The sequence below is a fragment of the Meles meles genome, chromosome 19 (genome assembly GCF_922984935.1).
Source record: "Meles meles chromosome 19, mMelMel3.1 paternal haplotype, whole genome shotgun sequence".
Lineage (NCBI taxonomy): Eukaryota > Metazoa > Chordata > Mammalia > Carnivora > Mustelidae > Meles > Meles meles.
In genome coordinates, this window is record NC_060084.1 from 869,314 (window position 1) to 888,796 (window position 19,483).

The window sequence follows — 19,483 nt, forward strand, 5'->3', positions numbered from 1 at the left end:
AGTCAGGGGAAGGGAGACAGCTTGCCCAGGGGGCTCCTGGAACGGCCCTTTGGAGGGGACACATCTCCAGAGCCCTGGTGTGTGCGTGTGCGTGGACGGCCCCGGGGGTCAGCTCATGCGTCTGCAGCGGCTGCTCCCGCAGACGCTGAGCTCAGGAGGAGCAGGCGGGTAGAACAGGCAGGTAGCTCGGGCCGGGGCAGGGACGTGTGAGCAGAGTCCTGGAGGAGGAGAGAGCGAGCCAGGCAGGAATCTGGGGGAGCAGTGTCCCCGTGAGGAAGGGGCGGTGAGGACGGAGGCAGGGGCACGCCGGGCCAACTGAGAACGGTGCAGCTGAGCACAGCAAGCGTGGAGGCCCAAGAGGCTCTGGGGGCCGACTAGACACTGGGCCTTCCCCCTGGGGCGGGCATGGGCTCCCCGACCCTCGGCCTGGCTGCCAGCTCGGGCTCCTGCTGGTATCCCTGCCCACCTTTTGCTCACGTGCACGGCTGAAGTTACCGCTCGTCCCACAGAAAGGGAGCAGATGCCCGATGGCCTGAGGCAGGCCTGGCCGTGCACGCCACACTGGAGCCTGGCAGTCTTTACCCAGCCAGGGTGCCATGTTCTGGAGTTGGATCCCAGCTAACCCGGGAGGGCTTCCTGGAAGAGAGGACAGGGTGTGACTGCCTTCCCTCCTAAGGACCCACAGTCCTGTAAATGCCACGTGAACCTGACCGCAGCTGGCTAGAATTGTGTGCCTCGGCAGCGCGAGCCCGATCCCCAGAACGGCCTAGCCAGGGGCCCGCGGTCATGGCTGTGGCCGCTGAAGGCCGCCCATGAGCTGCGGCGAGTCACCGGTCAGGGCCGTCCTCTTCTGGCTCTGCGATGCCGTGGCCGGACCAAGTGCGTGTGTTTGCGGTGTGTGCCGCCCCCGTCGGCCGGGCCAGGCACCTGGGTGGACGGGGCCCAGCGTCCGCCCCGTAGCCACCCCCTGACCGTGTCCCCCCCCACCCTCACCCAGAGCTGCTGGAACTGCGGGCGCAAGGCTAGCGAGACGTGCAGCGGCTGCAACGCGGCGCGTTACTGCGGCGCCTTCTGCCAGCACCGGGACTGGGAGAAGCACCACCACGTGTGCGGCCAGAGCCTGCAGGGCCCCGCGGCCGCCGTGGCCGACCCGGGGCCCGCACCGCCCGACGCCACAGCCAGCCTGGGCCCCTGCCTGCCCGCGGGCGCCGCCAGCCCCAGCGAGGCCAGCTCTGCGGGGCCCTCCCGACCCGGCTCGCCTGGCCCGCCCGGGCCCCTGGACGCCGCGCCCCGCTGACCCGCCCCCTGCCCACGGCCCCCCAAACCGGCGGGGCCCACGGACGCCGAGCCCTCCGGTCCGCCGGCCCGGGAGCCGTCGCTGCTGCTTCTCCAGAAGAAACAAACCAACGAAGACCGCATCAACGCGACTTCCTCAGTGACCCGGCCGTCTCGCGCCCTCAGAGACCCCGCGACAGAGCGGCCCGGCCGCCGCCCGCTCGCACTCCCCCGTGTCTCTGTCTCTGTGACCCTTGTACGCTTTCTCTTGATGACGACATCTGTTGGGTGGCTTGTATTTTCCCTGAAGGATTTTGGGGGGTTTTGTGGAATAGACCTACTGAGAAGCGGACGAAGGAAACGGGGGTTTTGTCCCCTTCGTGATTAAAAAGGGAAACAGAAAATCGACTCGTTCCAGCGGGAGGTTGGAGCCGCCGCGGCCCAGGAGCTGCTCCCGGGGCGTGGCGTCGATGCAGTGAAGACGGTAAGAACGATTCCAATTTCCAACTCAAGAAACATTTCTCAGAGTTTTTTTTCTTTAACATTAAACTCTGGCTTTAAGTAGAAATCCAAAAAACTTTTTAAAAAAAAAAAAAAAAAAAAAGGAAGCATTCCTGTAAGCTACCTTGCCAGCTAGCTAGCCAAGGACGCCGGACACACCTCTGCTCCAAAGGAAACCCAAAAAGCAAACACAAGACATCAAAATCCAAAATGGTTTTGTCACTGCCAAAGTATCTTGTCCACGGTTGTCCTCTACTCTCGGATTTGTTCAGGTGTCATCCTGTTCTCTCGCTTTGACTCCGCGTCTGGGGTGTGGGGACCGCGGGCTCTGGAGGGTTTCGCTCAAGGAGAGGCCCCTTGGGTGTCTCTGCCGCGATGGAGGGCGCCCTGCCAGGTGCGCGCGGGGGCCCCCCGTCTGTCCTCGCGCCCTCCGTGAACGTTCATCACGCCGCATGTTTTCCACGCGTGGGAAAGCGCTGATGTGTCTTTCCCAGGAGAGAATAACTCCGAAACGAAACTGTGACAATCTTTTGGGTTGATCCTGGGCGGCTTCTCGGAGCTCCAGGAGACGGCCTTTGGGCCTCGGAAACGCTGCTTCTCCGTCTCCGCTTCTCTACCTCCCCTCGTGCCCCACGAGGCCGCCGCCGCCACCCCGGCCGGAGTCTGCTGTCCCCACTCTCCGCTCTGCACGCTGTCGCAGAAACAGAGGGAAAGCTGCAAACAAGAATGCCCTCACCGGCCTGCTGGAGGCTTGGTGGCCGCAGGGAGCCCTGCGTTTCTGTACCGCTGTGGGCCCCCAGCCCGTCTCCTCAACCCGCTCAGCCGCCCCGATCTTCTCGCAGAGGACAGAGGACGTAAGAGAGTAGGGAAGCCCTCGCACGGGCTCCGTGGGAGGACCCGCAGCGGCTCGCGGTCTGGCGTGTTCTCGCATCGCTGGGAGGGTTCCCAGGACCACAGTACAATACGGGGAGTGACCAGCTACTGAAACTGGGGCTCTTGGGGGCCCCGCTGAGAGGCCAGAAGTCCTGGTGTTTGCTAATGTGAATGTATATAGTTCTCAAAGAGGTCCAAATCATGACGCTCATGGTGGTGGTAACAGAGAAGGGTTGTTTGCCAAATAAAATCAGAGAAACCGCCAGAGCACAGAAAGCTCAGAAAATAGATTTTCAAAGGAATCGGAACCGTGGTCCTGCGAGGAGCAGTGGGTTTGTGTGATAGCTGTGATCCCTCCCAGAGCTGTAGAAATTCATCGTGTGGTCCTGGGAGGACGGGTTCCGTCTGGGAGCCGCAGCCAGGGGCCTTACCGAGTCCTGCCTGATGGTGAACCCGAGTCTCGAAGTCGAGACAGGCCTGCCTTCTCCTCCGGAAATGTCCCCGGGCTCGAGCCACGGGGCCAGGCACCTGTCAAAGTCCGCTTCCATGGGTTTCAGAAAAGCAAGGACCGGTGTGGGATTTGGGCTCCCGATGAGACTCCGGACCCACCTGCCGTGCGTCCAAGCTTCTGTCTTTCTCCCTGGCAAGCGCCGAACCTATGAAAACAACCGTGTGGGCGGTGTACCTTGGAAGCAGGTGCTTTTGGACTCGGTTCCCCAAGGTTGTGTCCAGAGTGCGTCTGCTCTGGGTAACCTGGGGGTCTGGGTGAGCAGGTCTAAGGCCCCGATGATCCAGGTCCCCAACGTCAGGGCTAGGCTGAGGCCGCTGGTCCAAGGCAAGGCGTGCAGGAGCCCTCCCTGCACCTCCCTGCAGGGGCCGCTGGCTTTCGCTGCCTGCCTGTCTCCCCGCTCCTCACAAGGCCCCCCTCAGGGTCAAGCAGGTGCACCAGGGAGTGTCGTGTGTCAGCGGGCCGGGGGTCCGAGATGGGGCAGCCCCGCCCACCGTCGCTGCTGGGACCGGGTCCCTCTCAAGCCCACTCTGAAAGGCCGTCTTCCCAGTGTTGCTCCCCACCCGCGTCCCGGATATCAAGAAGCCCCGGGGGCTGCAGGAGCCCGGCATGGAGAGCCGGCCGCAGGCGACGGTGGAGCCCCTGCGGGCTGAGAGCGCAGCTGGGGCAGGGGACAGCAGCTGGGGCAGGGGGCCTGCAGGGAGGAAGCTGAGGCCTCGCGCCGGCCACCGGGAGCTGTCCCGGGAAGCTCTGTGTCTGCCGTGGCCGCAGCTCCTCCCACCCAGGGCACTGGGGCCCGGTCCAGGTTTTGGGAGCTGGTGTTCCTGTCCTTCATGTGCTCAGACCCCTTTCGGCCAAAGACCTCACAGCAGCACCGAACGCGGGGTCGCGGGGTCGCTAGCTTTGGGGAGGGGCTGTGGCAGAGTTTCTGCCATCAGGAGATGGGCTGGAGTGGGCACCTGCCTTTCTCATGCAGAGAGGGCGTCTGCAGAAGGGCTCTAGCCTCCCGCTCTCTGCTCAGAGACCCTCGCGCCCTGCTACCTCCTGAGCTTGTGAACCACTGGCCGGTCTCCTCGCGCCGGCCAGCGCCCGGGTTAGACTCACAGGTGACCCAGAGCTTCAGTGAGACGCTGGTGCTCACGGAGCCTCCCTCCCCCTAAGTCAAGCTCAAAGGGCTCGTCTCCCCATTCTGAGCCCCAGGTTACCGCAGGAAGGCAGAGTGAGGCAGGCAGCCGGGCAGCAGCCAGAGCTCCCTCGCCCCAAGCCCAGGCGCATACAGTGCGCAGAATGGGGGGGGCCAACGAGAAGGAGCGGGCACCCCTAGGCCCTCCCACCTCCCAGTGTTTGACCCCCTCAACCTTTCCCACCCACTCCTCTATCTCCTTGTTTCCCGTCCTGCCGTGGACCCACTAGGACGTGTCACCATCCCCGGTGGGGTCTAGGGGGTGGGGGGTCCCCACAAAGACTAGTGTCTCCTTCTCCACGTGTGAACAGGCTGGCCTACCCCAGACTCCACCAGAATAGAGGGTCCGCATCCCTACAGCTCATCACGACCAAAGGGAAGCCTTGGGTGTTACCAGGGGCGAAGAAGAAAGCGGGGAGGCAGTCTTGGAGGTCCAGAGGGTCAGGGGCAGGACGAGAGGAGGCCGATGCCCAGGCCAGGGACTGCCCATGCATCGACAGGGGAGTCGCTCCTCAGGACTTCTAGAGGTTCAGCAGCAGAGCGAGACGGACAGGCCGGGGGCTAGGAGGTATTGGTTTGCTTTCATCTCAGTGACATGGTAGAAGGGATCAGGACAGGCCCAAATTTCTGTTTGCCAGTTTTCTCAAATATATCTTCAAAATGACACCAAAGGCCCTTCACTCTTACCCACCTGTCCTGCCTGTTCTAGCCTACTGTGGCCAGCATGGCTGGTCGTTATTCTGCCCATCCCCCAGCCAGACTACAATCGTTTCTCAATTCTTTTATTACGTCAGCTAGCCCTTCTGACCAGTCATTTGCTGGCCGTCCATCCACTCGCCCACCCATCCGTTCTTTTCGTCCATCCACCCGTCGATCCATCCATCCGTCCACACATCCATCCATCGATGCACAAATCCATCCATCTACCATCCATCCATCCATCCACGTGTCCATCCATTCATCTACCGTCCATCTGTCCATCTACTATCCATTCATTCATTCACCTGTCCATCCACACACAGCCATGTCCAGAAGGGCCCAGGGCAGGACGAGAGGAGGCAGATGCCCAGGCCAGGGGCTGCCCCATGTCCATCCTCCCATCTGTCCATCCATCCACCCACCCAGTCACCCACCCACCCATCGATCTGTCCATCCATTCCTCTATCCCAGCTGCCACGTGATTCCACTGTCTCCCATTCAGACTTTCTCCTAATCGCCTGTCTCTCCACCACCCACCCCAATACACTCCAGGCACATACACACGCGTCTGTTTTCCAGTCTAACCGCACAACCATGCCTCGTCCACCCACCGTGTCTGCGTCTCCATCCTTCGGACCCGCCTCATCCCCCAGTGTTCCAAAACTACAAGGGCAATTTCGATATTTCCATGACCTCAACTGCCCTAAAGGAATCTGCTTGTGGACGCAACTGGCCTCCCCCCGCTCCTCAACCATTGGTCCAGGCCTGCTCCAGGCATTATGAGTAGACTGGACCAATGTCCTAGCAACAGGTTTGGCCAGTCTGAGACTGCCTGGCAAGTGCGGTGGCCATGGGCCAGGAGCACTCATTGGGAGATGGCCCACACACCTGCTCGGGGGCCCCGTGACCAGGGTCACCAGTCAGGGTGAGCACATTCCCTGGCAAGACCCCAACATTGTGGGTGTCCCGTCCTTGTCTCCAAGGGTCACTGCCTGGAGGAGGTGTCCTCAGGAAAGGAGGAGGAGTGGGGAGAAAGAGACCAGTGCCCCTGGAGCTCTCCTACCCGGGCGTTCATGGCTTGCTGTGCCTCTTTCCCACTCCCGTCTTCCATCCTGGGCTGGCAGACACTGGAAATGAGCCCTTCGGAGCTCCAGAGAGCGGCAGGGACAGCCCCTGCCCGAGCTGAATGTGGTTGATGGCGGGGGGTGTTCTCTGGGATACTGGAGGCCCAGCACTTCCTAGCCCCAGGCTCCACGCCACACGGGATATTTTCCAAAATGGGGCTGGGAGCAAGGCCCCCAGGTGAAGGTCCCGCCGGCAGGGCTGGAGGAGAAAGCAGAAGACGAGGTGCGAGGCTGAGGGCACGTATCCGCTCCTCCATCCACCCACTCACGGCGAAGGCCTGGGGAGCCCAGCGTCTGCCACGGCTCCTGTCAGGGCCCCCACCGTTCTGGAAATCTCCATTTTGCTTCCTATGCCTTTTGTTCCAACTTGACTGGCTCTTGGAGTGCCGTCCCAAAGACCCCTGCGAAACAACGTCAGGACTCAAATTGGAGCCCGTTTTTAAAATACTAGGACACCCGGATGAGGGGGCCCAGCCAGGCTGGCCTCCAGGGTGTCAGGTCCTGGGAACAGGCTCATGGGGATTGGATGGATTTTTCCTCTTTTTTTTTTTTTAACTCCCCCGAAGGAGTTGGAGCGAGTATTGGTTCGTTTTCCTGTGACGGGTTTTCCTCAGTGCTATGGGACCCATGGCATGCCGTCCCCGTTGCGTGTCCCCTGATGTGTGTGTTTGGCCTGGGTGCTGGGTGCTGTGGGACGTCCGGATTCAGGTCACATCCGTTATCTGTGTCGTGTAATAAAGCCAACGTCTGCCATCACGGGGCTGTGCCTCTCCTTGGTTCCCGGTGACCGCAGGGAAGCCGCGTCTCGTGGGGCTGCTCACCATCTCTGTACGGAGGGCTCTCCGGGTCCCAGGCAAGAGACAAGGCCCTGCCCCATGGGGGTGCTGGACAGACGGGTGACGTAAGTTGGGGTGTGCACGGCGATGGACACCCTGGCTCAGTTCACCCGCAGCCTCCTGTGCTCTTGCCAAGCAGAGTGAACTTTCATGATCTGGGTCCTCAAGGTGATCTGGATGACCTTGGGTCCCGGTGACGTCCAGGCTTGTGGCTGTGCCCCGCACCTTCCCCAAGACCCTCCCAAGGGAGGACACTGAGGGAAGGGACACCTTGACCCCAAGGAGCCAGGGAGGCGCGCCCAGAGCGTCCTAGCTCCCAGATGCCCAGGGCTTAGCGTTCCTGGTGTCCCGGCAGCCCCTGGGAGGAAGGGCTGTTATTAATACCTGGGCCCGGGCTTGGAACATGATGTATTTTGAAAGGTGTCATTGGAAAGGCCAGCGTGGGGGCGAGTCTGTACCCCCGCCAGGCGGCTGGCGGGAGCCCCAGCCGGGCCTGGTGTGTCAGCAGTCCCAGCAGAGAGCGGGCTGACGGCGTTTTTCCATTGCAGAGATCTGAGCTCAGACGGAGGCTGGCAGGGGGCCCAGCCTGAGTCCAGCCGGCTCTTGGCTTGGACACCGCCACCGTGGTGTTCTGCCTCCCACGTGGAGGTGGAGGGAAGTGCCCGGGCTGCAGACCCTCCATGGGGCCTCGCACCCCCAGGAGGCCGAAGACCCGGCAGCCTCCTGTTTCAGAATGGCTGTCCTTCCATCCTCACCCAGCCAGCCTTGGGCCAAGGCCCCGTCGTCAGGGCAGACAAGGATGCTGCCCTTCAGGCACGCCCGGGAGGCTGAGGGCGAGTCCCGGCGGAAGGAGGAGCAATCAGGGAGGCTTCCTGGTGTGACCGTGTGGACTCCGGAAGGGAGGCAATGTGGCAGCAGGGAGCTCCTGGAGGGCGGAGGGCTTGCGCGGGGCCCACGAGGTGAGAGCGCAGAGCCAGGCGCCTGGGAAGAGGGCTTGGGCCCAGGAGGCAGGGCAGCAGCGACAAGCGCTCCCACGCCCTCTGCCCCGTTGGGGAGAGAGACTGTCCTGGGTCCAGGGCCCGCAGGCCAGCAGCATGTAAGACGCAGCTCCCCACAGTTCAGGTCCCCAGGGAAGCAACTCCGACGGGCCCAGAGCGGACCTACCGGCTACGGCCTGGGGTGGGGGGCTCTGGGCCGGGGTGAGCAGACACGCCCGGAGGAGTCCCCCAAAAACACGAAGCAGGAGCCCCGCCGAGGCCGAGTCAGGCTGAGGCCAGCCAGAGCAGCCACTCCAGCGAAGACAGATGGAGGCCAGGACACATGGGGACACGGGCCCACGGCGCCCTCCAGGGGTGACAGGTGAGGACCAGAGGCCAGGCTGGAAGCCAAGCGGTCGTTGGGCCTCCTGCGTCCATCACCGGACCGCACCCGACTCGACGTTTACGGCCTGTAGTCAGGGAAGGACTCCGGCTCCCCCCTGCCATCGGGTGCAGAGTGAGGGCGCAGGAGGGGTGTCCGTGGGGAACCAGCAGGGACGGGGCCTCCCCTGGGCGGACCATGGCTCCGGCCTCCTGTGGCACACGCCCTGCCCTCACCCCCTGCCAGGTCTTTGCTCACAGCGGTCCCTCCGCCCGCACCGTCCTCTGCCCCAGCTCTGCCTGACCAGTCCCTCTAGGGCAGCCCCTGTCTCTTCAGGAGGCCTGCCCTCATCCCAGTGCCGTCCCTCCTGCTCGTGCGCGCTTAGGAATGGCTCTTGCCCGTGTCGTCCCACCCGTGGTCTGACCCTGAGCAGGAGTGGCGGGGAGCGTGGCAGAGTTCATGCAGGTGCAGACCCTGCCCAGCCCTGCCTCCCGGCGCCCCTCCTCTCTGCACCTCTGCTGTCCTGGGGGTTCCTCCTGGGTGAGGAAGAAGGGGAGGGCCCAGAAGCTGGGGCTGGTGGTCAGCCCAGTGGGAAGGCTTTCAGGCGCTCTCGCTCTCGTGGGAGCAGCTGGCCTGGGGAGGAGCTTAAAGCCCTGGGGAGGGCAGGTGCTAGCGCAGAGCGGGCAAGGGAGGCCACCAGCCGCCGCTCACCTGGCATGTTGCCGCTCCTTGGCCACACCCTCTTCCCACCCCCACCGAGGCCTGGCCACAAAGCCTTTCCACGGGCCCTGAGGCCCAGGGCTGGGGAGCCTGGAAGCCCCCTCTGGGGTCAGGGACGGGAAGGAGGAGCAGCCAGGGGAAGCGGAGGAAGACCAGGAAGATGCAAAGGCGGGCTCCCTCCTGTCTCTGGGACGGGAGGACCTGGCTGAACTCCCCCTGCCTGACCAGGTAACGTCCACGTGGAGCCCAGCGAAGCCTGGCCAGGGGTCTCAGGTGCTCGTGCATGGATCAGAGGCACCGACGGCTGCAGCCCTGACCCTTTTCCAGGCCACTGTTCCTGACCCAGAAGAGGGTCACGGGTACGTCCACCCCTGCAAGGCCAGGGAGGATGGCAGGGCCCCAGTCCACACGGCCTTCCTGGTCCCCCCAGCATGTCCCCTTGGAGCCAGTGACTCTGAGGACAGACAGAGTCAAGCCTCTTCCCCCTGACCTCCCTCAAGAGGAGCCTCAGGGCTGTCATGCCTCGGGCTCAACCTGGGGTTGTGCGGGCAGCAGTTAGACGCCGTCAAACTGAAGCTGTGGGCCACAGAGCAGATCAAGGGCCGGAGACGCCCGGGGTGCAGGGCTCGGCAGCGGAGGAGGGGGGCACGGGGGCCGCAGTGTCCCTGCAGCTGCTGGGGCAGGTGAGAGCCAGCGGGCCCGGCTGCCACCTTCCCTGGTGGGTGGGCCACAAGTCCCCCACCCCATCGGTGCATCCGGGTGGGCTGCCGCTGCTGGAGGCTCGGTGCCAGCCCACGGGGAGGGGCCGCGGTGCGGTCAGCCCTTCAGAACAGTTCCTGGGGGTTAAGCCTCTTTCCCCAAGGAGCGAGAAGTAAGCCATGAACGTGAGGTGCCTGCCCTTAGCACCTGCCTGGAGCCCCTGCCTGGAGCCCCCTGCCTGCAGTGAGACCCCTATCCTGACGCCCCTCTCTGTAGGTTGCCTGTGCCCCGGGACCCCCATGGAGAAGGGGGAGTTGGACCACAGATCTGTCTATGCGGGCAATGTGAGTCCTGGAGGGGGCAAGATGGGGCCCCCGCGGTGGGTGCCCAGGGTCGGCCACCTCCTCCTGGCCTTGAGGACTAAAGAAAGGGGCACAGGCCCGGGAGGGGAGAAGCCAGAGGACAGGACCTGACTGGGGGGTGGGCTGCCCAGGCCGGAACGTGGGGCCTGTGTCCTCAGGCATTCTGGCGTCCCAACAGAACCCATTCCACGGGACATCTCCAGCTGGCCAGTCACCGTGGCCACAAACCCCACTTTAAAAGGCCCACGTTGTCTGGGCAGGCCAGATGAACTTCGGGGTTGTCTCAACACGGAGGGCACACGTCTCTGTCTCCAGTCCTCCCGCAGCAGGGTGGGGGACCGAGACTGTGGCAGCTACTTCCACGCCTCTACTAAGAAAACTTGCGGTGGGAGCCCTTGGGGGGGAGGGGGCGAGGCGTCTGCAGAGGCCCCTCCACACCGGGGGCCCACCTGTGGCAGGCGGACTACGGGGCCAGCAGAGGAGCAGGGGGCCTACTTCAGCCCCCGCGAGGAGGTCTGCCCGATCACCATCCTGTGCGCCAAGTTCTCCGGACACCCCAAGGGGTCAGTGCCAGCCAGGCAGCGGGGAGCGGGGAGCGGGGGGTGGGGGGCTCAGGGAGGAGACCTGGGGTACTGCGGAGCCCGGACATCCGGGGTGGCTCCCACTCGCCTGTCCACCTGCCCCTGCTACGCATACATCGAGCTGGCCACCATGAGCGCAGCCCAGGCCGCCGTGGGGCTGCATGAGACCATCGTCCCCGGCCGAGTCATCAAGGTGTGTTCCCTAAACCACACGAACCTGTGACTCCCTGAGGAACCAGGAAACTCGGGCTCAGGGAGGCCACGACCCTTCTCCAAGTCCCCAGTGTCTGTGCTCAGGGCCCAGCAGGTCTCCACTGGATGGGACACGGCGGCAGGGGGGGCTCCCTTCCCCAGCTGGACCCCTGGGGCATGCCCGGTCCACAGGGGCACATCACCCGCCCCTGTCTGCGGCTGGACAGTCCGGGTGTGAGTGGGAATTCTGAGAAGGTTGGAAACAGGTTAGGGTCTGATGCCCCAGAGCTCCATGCCCAGGAGCTGCGGGTCGTAACTACCGCGGCAATGACCGCAACGCCCCTGCCTGGGAGCCTCCCGCGGAGAAACCCAAGAAGGCTTCCTGGAGGCAGGAAGGGCTCTGCCGCGCTGCGGAAGAGGGGAGGAGAACAGGTGTCCCGAGGGAGTCCGCCTTCGGCTCCAGGTGCTGCCCAAAAGGACCATGTGCCGGGGGTGCGCGCCACGGACCGCGGGGACTTCCAGGGACAGCCGGGCGCCGGAGGACGGCTCTTCCCGCGCGGCGGCGTCCGGGGCGGGACCCGCTGCAGATCGCGAAGGCGGCACCGGTGGGCGGGGCCCGAGCGGGCTCGGTGGGAGGGGCCGGGGAGGCGGGGCCGGGGAGGCGGGGCCGGGGAGGCGGGGCCGGGGAGGCGGGGCCGGGGAGGCGGGGCCGGGGAGGCGGGGCCGGGGAGGCGGGGCCGGGGAGGCGGGGCCGGGGAGGCGGGGCCGGGGAGGCGGGGCCGGGGAGGCGGGGCCGGGGAGGCGGGGCCGGGGAGGCGGGGCCGGGGAGGCGGGGCCCGCGCTCACGCCCGCGCCCCGTTTCCGCGCGCAGGGGCGGTGGGAGCCCTGTCCGCGGTGTCCGCCGTGCGGAAGGGCGGGTGCGGTTTGGAGTGCGGCCGCGGGGTCGGGGTCGACAGCTGCGCTCTCCGCGGGACTCGCTCCGCGGCGCCCCAGCCCGAGCCACAAGTCGTGCGCGGAGCCGGGCACCGTGGGGGAGGGGGGGGCGGGCCGGGGCGGGGGGGCGAATCGGGCCGGGGTGGGGGGGTGTCCTGCGCCGCTCGGGGCTGCGGCCGGCACTGGGTATCGCTTCGGGCAGGTTGCGCTGGGTCGGCCTGGAGCTCTCCAAGTCTTTTTAAGGAAAAGTAGAAACGTGTCTTAACGGTAAGCCTAAGATTAAATCTCAATAGTTTTAAAAAGTTTTCTTAAAGCAGATGACAACAGGCCTCCCCTTTATTTGCCTCTTTATCGAGTGCAGGCCTGACAGCGAAAGGCCGGCGGTGGGTCCCAGACTGCGCCCTACCCCACTTCTCAGCCAGTAGCCAGCCCCCTGCTCCATGCGGAGCCGTGGCTAACTGCGTGTCCAGCCCGGGCCTGGTGGCCTGCGAGGTCGGTGCTGCCCCCCAACGGTGAGTGACAGTGTGAGGCCCTGTGGGAGGACACGCACCTGCGCTCCTGGCCCCAGCCTGGCCCTGGTCAGAAGTTCAGAGAGCAGAAGGGAGGTCCCCGTGCTGGGCACTCCGACTGCCCGGGCTCCGAGGCACACAACCCACTTCCCCCCTGAAGGGGCAGCGCGTGCTCCTTCCCAGTGCGGGGCTGGGCAAGGAAACTCCCTTTGCTCTGGAGCTAGGTAACCGCCAACCAGCCCTCACTAGGCTCTTCTAAAGCCACTCACCTGGTTGCCCTACCTACCCATTCCTGACCCCGGGACAGAGCTGCCCCAGGCTGCCGTCCACAGGTGGGGTCAGGGGGACAGGCCACTCCTTGGCTCTCCACCCGCATTTGTCTCTGGCATCCTCTCAGACCAGCTTCATAACCCTCATGATCTGGGGTCAAGTCTGCCCTTGAGTGGGGTGAACGATGCCCCTGGAACAAAAGGTCCGTATCCTAATTTCCAGAACCTGCGAATGGGACCTTATTTGGGAAGAGGTCAGGATCACGGTGGGTCATCTGGGTGGGCCCTAAATCCAATGAGACACGTGCCCCCAGAGAGGCTGGGGCGACGGGCCGGGGGGTGTAGGGCTGCGTCTGAGCCGAGGAACCGGGTGGCTGTCCGAAGCTGCAGAGGCACGAACCACGTCCCCCTGGGATCCGCCTGGAGGAGCCAGCCCGGCTGAGCCCTGGATTCCTGACTCCGGCCTCCGGAACTTGGGAGTGCTGCTCGCTCGCTCACACATACGTGCGCCCATGAGAAGGCAGGAAGGCGGGGCTGAGCGTCAGGGCAGAGCCCGGGGTGGCCCTAGACCGCATGTCGTCGGGGGGGGGGGGGGGGGGGCGGTGCAGAGGAGGCACACCCACGGGACATAGCCCCGTGGGCTGGAGTTTGTGCGGCACCAAGCGGGTGACACCGGTTCCTGCCTGCTCAGCACCCAGGGGCTGCTCCCCTTCCTTGGTGAGGGGGGATTTGTTTCTGTCCTGAGGCGCTCACCATGCTGGCTTTTCTGCAAGGTCCTGTGGGCAGTCTCCCCACCCCCCATCGGGTCCCTTTTCGGAGTGTTTTCCTGACCCCTTCTGTGTGGCCGCTCTAGGGAGTGACGTAGGAGTTCCTCCTCTCCCGTGGTTTTCAGGCCAAAGCAGACCAAGATGGAGAGGGGATGAACAACGCTCCTGACTTGGTGGCCGCATGGGTGGTGAGGGCTCCAAGAGGTGAGAGCTGCTGAGGGGACTCACATGGATGTGCCTGGAGAAGGCCAAGACACACAGGTTCCCTGTCTGGTCCGGGGCAGAGGGAAGGACAAGAAGCCATCTCCCAAGCAACCACAGTGCAGCGGGCTGGCTGGGCACAGCCCAGCTCCAGGCTGGGGAGACGGGCAGGCGGTGGCCCACAAGGAGGCTGGCCTCAAGGCAGAGAGCTGCGAGGTGACAGGAAGCCACCACAGGACGGTTCCGCTGGCAGCGTGAGGGCCAGCTTGTTACCTCTGAGCCCTGTTTTTCTCAGGCTTAAAATGGGGGTGCCACACAACCATGTGTGGGAAAGTGCCTGACTGCAAAGCGTGATTAAGGGCTCGTCTGGCTGCACCTACAGAAAGACCCAAATAGCGGTGCCTTCCACAAGACAGCGGTTTCCTTTATTGTCCTCTACAGAATGCTGACTGCAAGAAGTCCAGGCCCCGGTCACAAAACCCATGTTCCCTCCGGCTTTCTGCTCCCCGTCTGTAGGAGAGAAAACTCTTCCTCATGCATTCGAGAGGGCTGCCCTAGCACCAGCCATCACATCCAAAATGCAGAAGGAAAATGACGAATGCCGCGGACTCCACCTGCTGGCTGTCTCCCTTCCAAGTCTCTCCCAGTACCATCCTCTCACATGCCGTAATGACCCCCCATGGGGGGTACGGAGAGGAGGAAATACCTTCTGTTAGTCAACTGTAGCCAGCAACGCTGGGGCTCTCTCAGCAGGCAGCAAGGTGGCAACGTGCGGGCCACCCGCGGCCCCTACATAGGCAGGAGCAAATACTAGGAAGTGAGGCCGAGGGGGCACACCGGCATGAGACCCAGCACCCGCTGGTCGGTGCCTCTCAGCCCTCCGTGAGGCCTCCCGGTCCACCTGCGGTGGGAGGCGGGGTCCGGGGACTTGGGTTTAACACCCGCTGCTGACTGAGTTCTCCCTCTGCTTCTGGAACTGCGAGCACGAGTCCCGTGTTCCGCAGACGGGAAGGAAGGCGATGCGAAGGTGTCTGGCTTCCATCCGGACGCGGACCGCCTTCCCCATTGCCCAGGGGGCCCCGAGCGGCCTCCCTCCTGGCAGAGGCTTTCTCTGGCGCACTGAGGAGGGGAGGGAGGGACTCGCAGCTGTCTTGGGGCCCGTGACTCAAAGCCAGTGTGCTCGACAAGTGACTAAGGGGACTAGAGCCCGGGCCAACCGAGAAGGCAGTCACGTGCACTTGGCCGGGCCGGCCTCTGGGGAAGCAGAGTGCAGAAATCCAGTCACCCTCGGCTCCGTCCCCAACGGGACCCCTCCCCCCCCAGCTCGGGGGCCTGCCAGGGCAGCAAGTTGAGCGGGGACCCCTCTAACCGAGCCGGGCCCCAACCGAGGAAGAGGCCTCTGGGACTTGCTTGCTCTGCCCTCAGAAAGCCAGTGGTACCTGACAACCCAAGTCAAGCTCCCCGGCCCTGCGAGGGGGGCCTCCCGAGGCCCAGCGCGAAACCGGAGCCATGCAGGCCCCTCCGTGCAGGGGGAGGTGTGTGGGCTGGGGCAGGGGTCTCGACGGGGCTCTGGACACAAGAGTCCTGCCACACCTCCCCGCCAGGTCAGCCTCCGGAGCACCGGCCCGCCCCCAAGTCTCCCAGCACCTCCGTCAGCTCCCGCTGCGGCGGCAGCGTCTTTAGGGCCCGACGCGCTGTGGGCTGTCCCACCCCCCTCCCTGCCCCGCTCCGAGCCGTGTGGTGTCCTGAGTCCCACGCTACCCGTCCAGCTAAATCCTCCACCGACACAAGGAAAACGCCAAATCCAATCCCAGAGGACATTTAGTCTGCACGCAGCGCGCCCGAGACCGTGCCCCCAGCAGCACGTCTGTGAGGCTCAGAAACAGGCAAGTGATCACAGACGTCCGCGCGACGATACAGTCCTGTCCCCAGGGCCTCTCCCCCACGACAGCGGCCGGGCTGTCGCTCAGCACACCTGGACCATCATGGACGTCACCATGCTATCGAAGGCCCTGTGGAGAGAAGCGGCCATCAGAGCAGCCCCACCGGGTACCCGGGACAGGGACAGTCCCTCTGCAGTCACGTACGCTCGGCTGCGAGGCCAGCATCCCGCCACCCCGGCAGGGGGAGGCTAGGTCTCTGCCGTCCCCGCAGTCCCGCTGTGGTGGATCTCTGGGGAGGGGGAGGGGCGGCGGCTGTCCCTGTGCCGCACGGCCCGGGAGACGCAGGGTTCTCCGTACCAGCACCTGCTTCTCTCACCCAGGGCCCAGGATGAGCTGAGACACGGAGTCCTGGCTGAGGGAAGGCACACGGGCAGGGGTGACCTGCCCTCACCTACTGGCTCGGAGGAGCCCCTGGGGAACCACGTGGAGGAATGCAGGGAATTCCCAGGAGCAGATACGGAACACGTGCACGAACGCTTCCCTGTAAGATCTCGGTGAAGTCCCCGCGTCACGTCTGCGTCTACCGGAGGACTCCGTGCAAGATCCCTACAGTCCAGTTTCCTAACCACCCAAGTCTAACACCAAAGACAAAACTGGGCAGGAGCAGGAGGGCGTTTTCTCGCAAAGGTCCAGTAACGTGCCTGGGCCCCTACTGGGTTCTGTGGAGGCCCTGGGACTGACTGGGCCCACCTGGGAAACCGAGAGGGCAAGGTCTGTGCCCTGCACCCCGTCCTCGTCTGTTTTTATGTCGGACACCCACGTGAGAGTATTGGAAAACAGGGTTCTGCTGCGTTAGCGTCACGGCTTAGAGGAACGACGCCCAGCACTGAGACAGACCTTCCCTCCCGCACGCTGGGCACCGCGGCTCTGCGCAAGGGAGGGGCTGCCCCGCGGTCGGCTCACCGGGACTGAATGCGGTCCCCGGGGTTGTAGAAGGGGTTGCACATCACATCCGTGTACGAACCGTGCAGCTTCCGGAACATCTGCGACAAGAGCCAATGGCGTCGGTTCACGGTACACACGGCTGCTGCCAACGTTCTGACTTCTCAGCATTTGAAAACAAAGTGGGAAAGAGAAAGCGCCAGCCCAGGCACTGCCCGCAGAACGCCCCCCCCTCTGCTTACACTTTGGCTCTCGTCTCGCAGACCCCCCCCGACTCATACTGCGGGTCTCGTTGTCCCGCAGACCCCCCCACTCACACTGCGGGTCTTGTTGTCCCGCAGACCCCCCCGACACACACTGTGGGTCTCGTTGTCCCGCAGACCCCCCCACTCACACGGCGGGTCTCTAAGTCCCGCAGACCCCCCCCCCCCGACTCACACTGTGGGTCTCGTTGTCCCGCAGACCCCCCCCCCACTCACACGGCGGGTCTCTAAGTCCCGCAGACACCCCCCCCCCGACTCACACTGCGGATCTCGTTGTCCCGCAGCGCCGTGTTGGAGGAATCCACCACCATGACGAACTTCACCTTGGAGTTGGTCACGTAGCCGTACCTGCAGAGCTGGTTAGGGAACACGTGTTTCTCACAGGGACTCTGTGCAGCACAAGGCAAGGCATCACTGCGGAGAGTGTAGGAGCCAAGGGCCATCTGTGCACAGCCCCTGGCTCCAAGGCCACTTTGGAAAAACAGGACACCATACAAGGACCCCAGGCTGGACGTGTCCCACAATACCAGGAGGACCCCACGGGGCCCTGCCTAAGGCACCCACGCCACGAAAGCCCACTTTATCCAGTAGAACAGCGGCTCTCGGGCAGATGTCCCGGAGGGCAAGCAACAATACTACTCACAGAGCAGTCTTTGTACTCCAGGGGTTTCATGCCATCTATCCCCAGGGACTGGTCAAGTTGTGATGGTGGCCTGTGGGGCTGGGCCTCGTGACAGAGGAACTGTCCCTCCTCAGAGGCGGTGGCCCGGAGGACAGAGCCTAGAAGGCCATCCTCACGGTGGAAGTGGAGAGGCCCCGGTTCTCCCACCAGTGTGAGACTGCCACACTTCTCCAAGGAATTCGTGCCCACCTTTTCCCACGTTATCCTCCCAAATAAAGTAAAAAATGGTGTGAAGGCTTCACTGGTCTCAGGGGACCCTAATTCCCTGTTGGCTGAAAGCTCTCACTTTCTTTCTAAGCGATACTGCATCTTTCAAGGTCACCTGATCCTAAGTGCCCTTCGAAACCAGAGGAGGGATCTCCAAACGTGAAACCCTGCGGAGGGAGACCGCCTGCCAGCAGGCCCCCCACCAGATATAAAGGATACACCTTGTGGTCCTCCGTGGGGTACAGCAGGCCCAGGTAGAGCTCCCTCTGGTCCACCAAGGCCTTCCCCATGGCAGAGATCTTCTCGTCCACCACGTCTAGGGATGTGTGCACCATGTAGTGGAATTTCAGCTCATTCTCGGTGGGGCTGCTGCGGATGTAAAGAGGGTAATTCTGCAAGAAAGGATGCCGGAACTGAGGTGCCGAGAAACCAAGCCGGGCGCACAGGCCTCGAGGATGAGGCCCCAGCACACTCAGGACAGAGGACTGGCCAAGAGCCTGTTAGCCACAGGGGGACACACTCTCGTTCTCTAAAACCTATTGCTTGCTCCTCCCCCAAGCTGCTACAGGGGGTGTCTCTGGGGAACCCAGTCTACCCTGGAGGCCTACCTCTTGCCTGCATGGGGCATCACTGGCAAAAACAACGGGTTTGAGCACCGTGTGACAGCAACCCTGCGGCCGGGAGAGTCCCTGAGCGTCTGGGCAGGGCCCAGTGCTGGCCTGTGCTCTGGTCCCAGCCCCTTAGTACTAGCTGTTCCTGTTGGTGCCCACGGCAATGCCTTCCCCTCGCAGAGGCACTGATCTGCCCTCACTAACCCTCGTCCGGGCTCAGCTCGAACCTCCCTTCATCTCTGCATGGCCAGTTCTTTCCACCCTAACGCCGGGGGTCAGTAGGGTCTTCCCAGGTCTCCCACACGCCACAGCTCACTGATAACACGATGCTGTCCCGGGGCGGATGGACAGTCCACGAACCCACCAAGTAAATAACAGGTCATGTGCTCAGGCGGCAGGAGACGGCCCTGGAAGCACTTCGGCAAGGACCACCTCGTGAGCCCGGTCTTGAGAAGACACAGGACGCAACGCCCTGTGCGGCCGGAACCCGTGTGCCTGGCCCCCAGCTCCGTCTCAGGGCTCGGAAACCGCTTTCCGGAGGGAATGGCACCCACGGAGCCGGCCAAGAAGGCGGCAGTGGGTTTGCAGGCGCGAAGGCCCAGAGAAGCAGCGCCTGTTCTGCTGACCAGCGGGTCAGTGGCTGGTTGGGGACCAGGGGATGGGGCGGCTGAGTTATCCCGACGCTACCCTACGGCCATGGGGAGCCACTGGGGAGACCCGGGCCCGGCCGGGACAGGCCGCGCGGAGAGGAGGCGTTGGCCGCGGGGCGGGCGATGACGCGGCCGGACCGGAGCGCGCGGCGCAGCACGACGTGCACGAGCGGACGGCCAGGCTCGGAGCGGGACCCGGCGGGGCAGGCGGGGTCGGGGCAGGCGGGGTCGGGGCAGGCGGGGTCGGGGCAGGCGGGGTCGGGGCAGGCGGGGTCGGGGCAGGCGGGGTCGGGGCAGGCGGGGTCGGGGCAGGCGGGGTCGGGGCAGGCGGGGTCGGGGCAGGCGGGGTCGGGGCGCTGTGCTCGCCCGGGCCGACACTCCGGCCGCGGCAGACGCGGCCCGGGCGGACCCCCCCCCCCGCACCGTCCCCACCTGGCGCGGCGGGACCCTCGGGGCAGGGGGGAGGCGGGGGCCAGGGCGGGGGTCCCCGGGCCGCCCCCAGCCGCTCGGCGGCCGCCCGCGTACGCACCTCCTTAGCGATCACCGCCACGCACACCGCCATCTTGGAGGCCCGGCGGCCGTCACGTGACCCCGCCGCGCATCACGCGGCCGCCCCGGCCCCGCCCCCGCCCCGCCCCCCGAGAGCCGCCGCGC

At 64.6% G+C, this 19,483-nt stretch overlaps 2 protein-coding genes and 1 long non-coding RNA gene across 10 annotated transcripts in view; 2 read left to right on the top strand and 1 right to left on the bottom strand.

The window, feature by feature from the left end:
• CBFA2T3 (CBFA2/RUNX1 partner transcriptional co-repressor 3) overlaps positions 1-5,462 on the top strand; it is a 78,109-nt gene extending 72,647 nt beyond the window's left edge. For all 7 annotated transcript variants that reach the window (XM_045987341.1, XM_045987342.1, XM_045987348.1 and 4 more), the window contains one exon: positions 998-5,462. In XM_045987341.1, coding sequence (XP_045843297.1) covers positions 998-1,297 — 300 coding nt within the window. In that variant the 3' untranslated portion in view covers positions 1,298-5,462. The remainder of the gene's footprint in view (positions 1-997) is intronic.
• A 6,341-nt stretch (positions 5,463-11,803) lies between these two features.
• Positions 11,804-14,977, top strand: LOC123930894. Of its 2 annotated transcripts, none has more exons than XR_006816161.1 (4): positions 11,804-11,917; positions 12,207-12,357; positions 13,477-13,594; positions 14,033-14,977. It is a non-coding gene; the product is annotated as an uncharacterized LOC123930894 (long non-coding RNA). The 2 variants fall into 2 exon arrangements; XR_006816162.1 differs by lacking the exon at positions 11,804-11,917 and adding an exon at positions 11,978-12,112.
• Positions 14,978-15,394: 417 nt separating this feature from the next.
• TRAPPC2L (trafficking protein particle complex subunit 2L) lies at positions 15,395-19,468 on the bottom strand. The gene is made up of 5 exons (XM_045987355.1): positions 19,359-19,468; positions 17,788-17,960; positions 16,940-17,027; positions 16,438-16,517; positions 15,395-15,603 (listed from the first exon to the last, which is right to left on the bottom strand). Exons 1-5 carry the CDS (start codon positions 19,389-19,391, stop codon positions 15,558-15,560), a joined length of 420 nt encoding a protein of 139 aa, XP_045843311.1. The 5' UTR covers positions 19,392-19,468; the 3' UTR covers positions 15,395-15,557.
• Positions 19,469-19,483: the final 15 nt, after the last annotated feature.

Coding starts and splice junctions, on each gene's coding strand:
- TRAPPC2L (XM_045987355.1), bottom strand. CDS start 19,391: ATGGCGGTGTGCGTGGCGGTGATCGCTAAGGAG. Junction 17,961..19,358: donor TGGCGGTGATCGCTAAGGAG/GTGCGTACGCGG, acceptor CCTTTCTTGCAG/AATTACCCTCTTTACATCCG. Junction 17,028..17,787: donor CCCACGGAGGACCACAAGGT/GTATCCTTTATA, acceptor CCAGCTCTGCAG/GTACGGCTACGTGACCAACT.